The sequence below is a fragment of the Oryza sativa genome, chromosome 9, assembly GCF_034140825.1.
Source record: "Oryza sativa Japonica Group chromosome 9, ASM3414082v1".
Lineage (NCBI taxonomy): Eukaryota > Viridiplantae > Streptophyta > Magnoliopsida > Poales > Poaceae > Oryza > Oryza sativa.
Genome location: NC_089043.1, coordinates 15647251 through 15650314, shown reverse-complemented (window position 1 = coordinate 15650314; position 3064 = coordinate 15647251). Strand labels below are relative to the sequence as shown.

The following is a 3064-nucleotide window of genomic DNA, read 5'->3' as shown; positions in this document are numbered from 1 at the left end:
ATTTTTATCCAAATTTTGAAACCTTTTCTCCTAGGGGTATTTGGTCATTTCGACAAATTTGTACAGTACTAACGGAGACTAACCGGACGGCGATGGTAAATTGTAGAAGTTAAGCAAAAGTCGATGGCATATTGTAGAACATGATAAAGTCAGTGGCAAATCGTAGACGTGTGATAAAGTCAGTGGTATATAATGGATTCTCTCTTTTCTTATTGGTGCTGACCAATAGTTGCCGGTTGAAAAACCGGCACCTATAGCCCATTTCCAACCGGCACCTATGGCGGTTTCTGTACTAATGTTACTATATTTCTGACACTTAGTACAACTCCATCTCCTAAACTGTAACGGACTCTGTGTACATATTTAACCCAAACTACATTGGTTAAATCAGCCTTCATCTATCACCGATAGAATCGTCTTTCACTAAGTGAAGGCCCTATCATTGATATGACAGTGTAAGACATAAAGCTTGATAACCGAGGAGATTTGTTCTCGATCGGTCCCTTTCATTGATACTCCATAAATAATAAGAACAAGCAAGCTGGTAAAAAAAATTCGCTAGATATTGTGGTACACAAATACTACGGAATAACATTAAAGGAAATTATTCACCGTCACTTTTTTAAAAGGAATTATTCACCGTGCAAACCAGATCACTGCTAGATGATATATATGTCAGATCACTTCTTAAGAGTGTCGATGAACCTTTCCCCTTGGCCAAGTACTTCTGCTGTATGGCCCTTGAAATACTCCGACTTGCCGATGGCATGATATCGTGGTGTCTCGCCGAGTTCTGGTAGTGGCTTAACCAATCCATTGATGCAAGCGTCCTGAAACACCACGACTGTAACCCGGCCTCTCTCGGCGTCAACGGCCACCCTGTGGAACACGCTTTTATAGCGGCCATTGGTGAGAACCTCGAGTATCTCGCCGACGTTGACTATGAAGGCACCCGGCAGCGGCCGCACAGGGTGCCATCGGCCATCCTTGCTGACTTGCAGGCCCAGCGTGTCATTGACTTGGAGCAGCAGAGTTAGCCCGAAGCCGTCGGAGTGCGGCGAGATGCCGATCACCTTCTCCGGGTGGCGGCAGGGAGGGTAGCGGTGCAGGCCAAAGGTCTGCCGCTTCCCACGGAAGGCGGCAAGCAGCGTTTCTTGCTCGACTCCTAGGTCGCTGGCCATGAACCTTAGCAGTCGCGTCGTCAGATTCCACATCTCCATTGCGTACTTGTCAATTGAATCCCTGCATAATCCATGTTCAAATGGGGAACTGATGAACTGATGAAATAGAATTATTCAAGCTGGAATGAATTAGGCAAGGATGGAAGAGGGACCTAAATGTGGGTGGTTTACTAGGCCAAAATTCGAGATTTCTCTGCTGGAATGGCTGCGTTTCAACGATCAAGTTCTCCGCCCAGTCCAATTTGCCAGCTGATGATCTGAAGTGATGGCCGAATCCTTCTATGCCGCCAGGACGGACAGCCACCGTGTTCTTGTCCTCCAGGGGTAACTCGAAGAATTGAACCGTGTTATCTTTCATTTTCTGTATCACTGCTTCATCAACTCCATGGTTTATGAGCTGTAGAAAAGCAGGATTTGTTCCAAGCAGTTTGTTTAAATCGGATTTAAAATTCAGGGAAAAATGTGTTCTATAACTTTAAATTTTGCGAAAGTATAAAGATGTTGTAAACATCAAAACCATATCCACCTTTTAATCTTGACACAAATTTAGGGTGCTTTTGTGCCGGTGTTGACAGGGTGATATGGCTCAACGCTGAAATAAATTATGAATTTTCAAAAACATAAAAGAAAATATTAAATTGACTTAATTAAGGGGACAAACTTTTCGAAAATATTTTCAACTTGTTAAATGAAGTTGTACAATAGGAAATTCTCCACCATATTGAATTTATGCACACATCTTTATTTAAATTTCTTTCCCAAAAATAAATCCAAGACCAAATTTAAGAAAATCTTAAATCAATGGAGAAAAAAAAACCTTTATTACACTCTTTAATTTGGTGCACCCCTTGAAGCCAAAATGAACAAACCAAACGTCGGGAAATTTCCAAAATAGGCAAAATGAAGTACCCTTCAATTTCCCTAAATGTGTAGTTGGGTTAGCTAACCTGGAAGAAGCCCCAGCTCCGACACGCAGAGCCAAGCAAAGCGACCTCGGCCTCCCGGTGCTCGGGGTCGAGCAGCCTCGCCATGTCCACCACCGGCAAGCTCGAGGCTCTCGCCGTCGCCGACGCCGGCGGCGGCGGCGCGGAGATGTACCTGTCCGGGATCTGCAGGTGGGGATCCGCGAACGCCATGGCCGCGGCCTCCGTGATGATGTCCCGGTTGCTGTCGTCGTTGATGCCTTCCATTGATCTGTGATCTGTCCAAGCGACCAATGGCGCTTGACTGGTCACCGGACTCACCCCTAGCTAAGCTTATAGCTTGTTCTGATCAATGCTGTGCTAATAATTATATATTGGCGAAACCCTCGTGGTCTCATATTAATTAATTAGCACGTCTTGCATATAGGGTTAGTGCAACCGAACGCGCCAGGCCAACAACTCAATTCTTTATATACAGGTATGTCATAATAAGTACATATAGACGGGTTCTTTTAATGATTAAATACAAGCTGTATACGACGCCCACACATCGCCGCACATAATGCACGGAAACTTCCGTGAAAATTAACGTTTTTATAACAGTTATTAAATTAGAATTAGATGACCAATGACAAATCTATAAATAGTAGTATCATTTAACTGGCATGACAAGCGTAACTGTGTGAGTAACTATAGGAAATGGATTTAAACCTTGATTAACAGAGTCATCATGTATTTTTGGCTATCCTACGGTCACATCTCTATTGCTTTTCCTTACCATGTCGATCATATTAACAAAGAATAATATAAATATGTTCTATAAGACCTTATTTTCTTTTTTTTAATACCAGTAACGCTAGCTGAAATAATTATAAAATCTTTGCTCACAAAATACGATCACAAAGATGCGCAGGGCAAAGGAGGTCTTCTATCTACCACTCCCTCCATCCAAAACTTATT

General features: G+C 43.0%; 1 protein-coding gene across 1 annotated transcript; it reads right to left on the bottom strand.

The window, feature by feature from the left end:
• Positions 1 to 456: 456 nt before the first annotated feature.
• LOC4346827 (oxoglutarate-dependent flavonoid 7-O-demethylase 1) lies at positions 457 to 2446 on the bottom strand. The gene is made up of 3 exons (XM_015755576.3): positions 2129 to 2446; positions 1334 to 1578; positions 457 to 1242 (listed from the first exon to the last, which is right to left on the bottom strand). Exons 1-3 carry the CDS (start codon positions 2369 to 2371, stop codon positions 681 to 683), a joined length of 1050 nt encoding a protein of 349 aa, XP_015611062.1. The 5' UTR covers positions 2372 to 2446; the 3' UTR covers positions 457 to 680.
• Positions 2447 to 3064: the final 618 nt, after the last annotated feature.

Bases quoted from the DNA above. Each gene is read 5' to 3' on its own strand.
- LOC4346827 (XM_015755576.3), bottom strand. From the start codon at position 2,371: ATGGAAGGCATCAACGACGACAGCAACCGGGACATCATCACGGAGGCC. The intron at 1,579-2,128 runs GTTAGCTAACCC...GCTTTTCTACAG, and splicing joins GGAGCTGGGGCTTCTTCCAG to CTCATAAACCATGGAGTTGA. The intron at 1,243-1,333 runs GTCCCTCTTCCA...TGGATTATGCAG, and splicing joins AGTAAACCACCCACATTTAG to GGATTCAATTGACAAGTACG.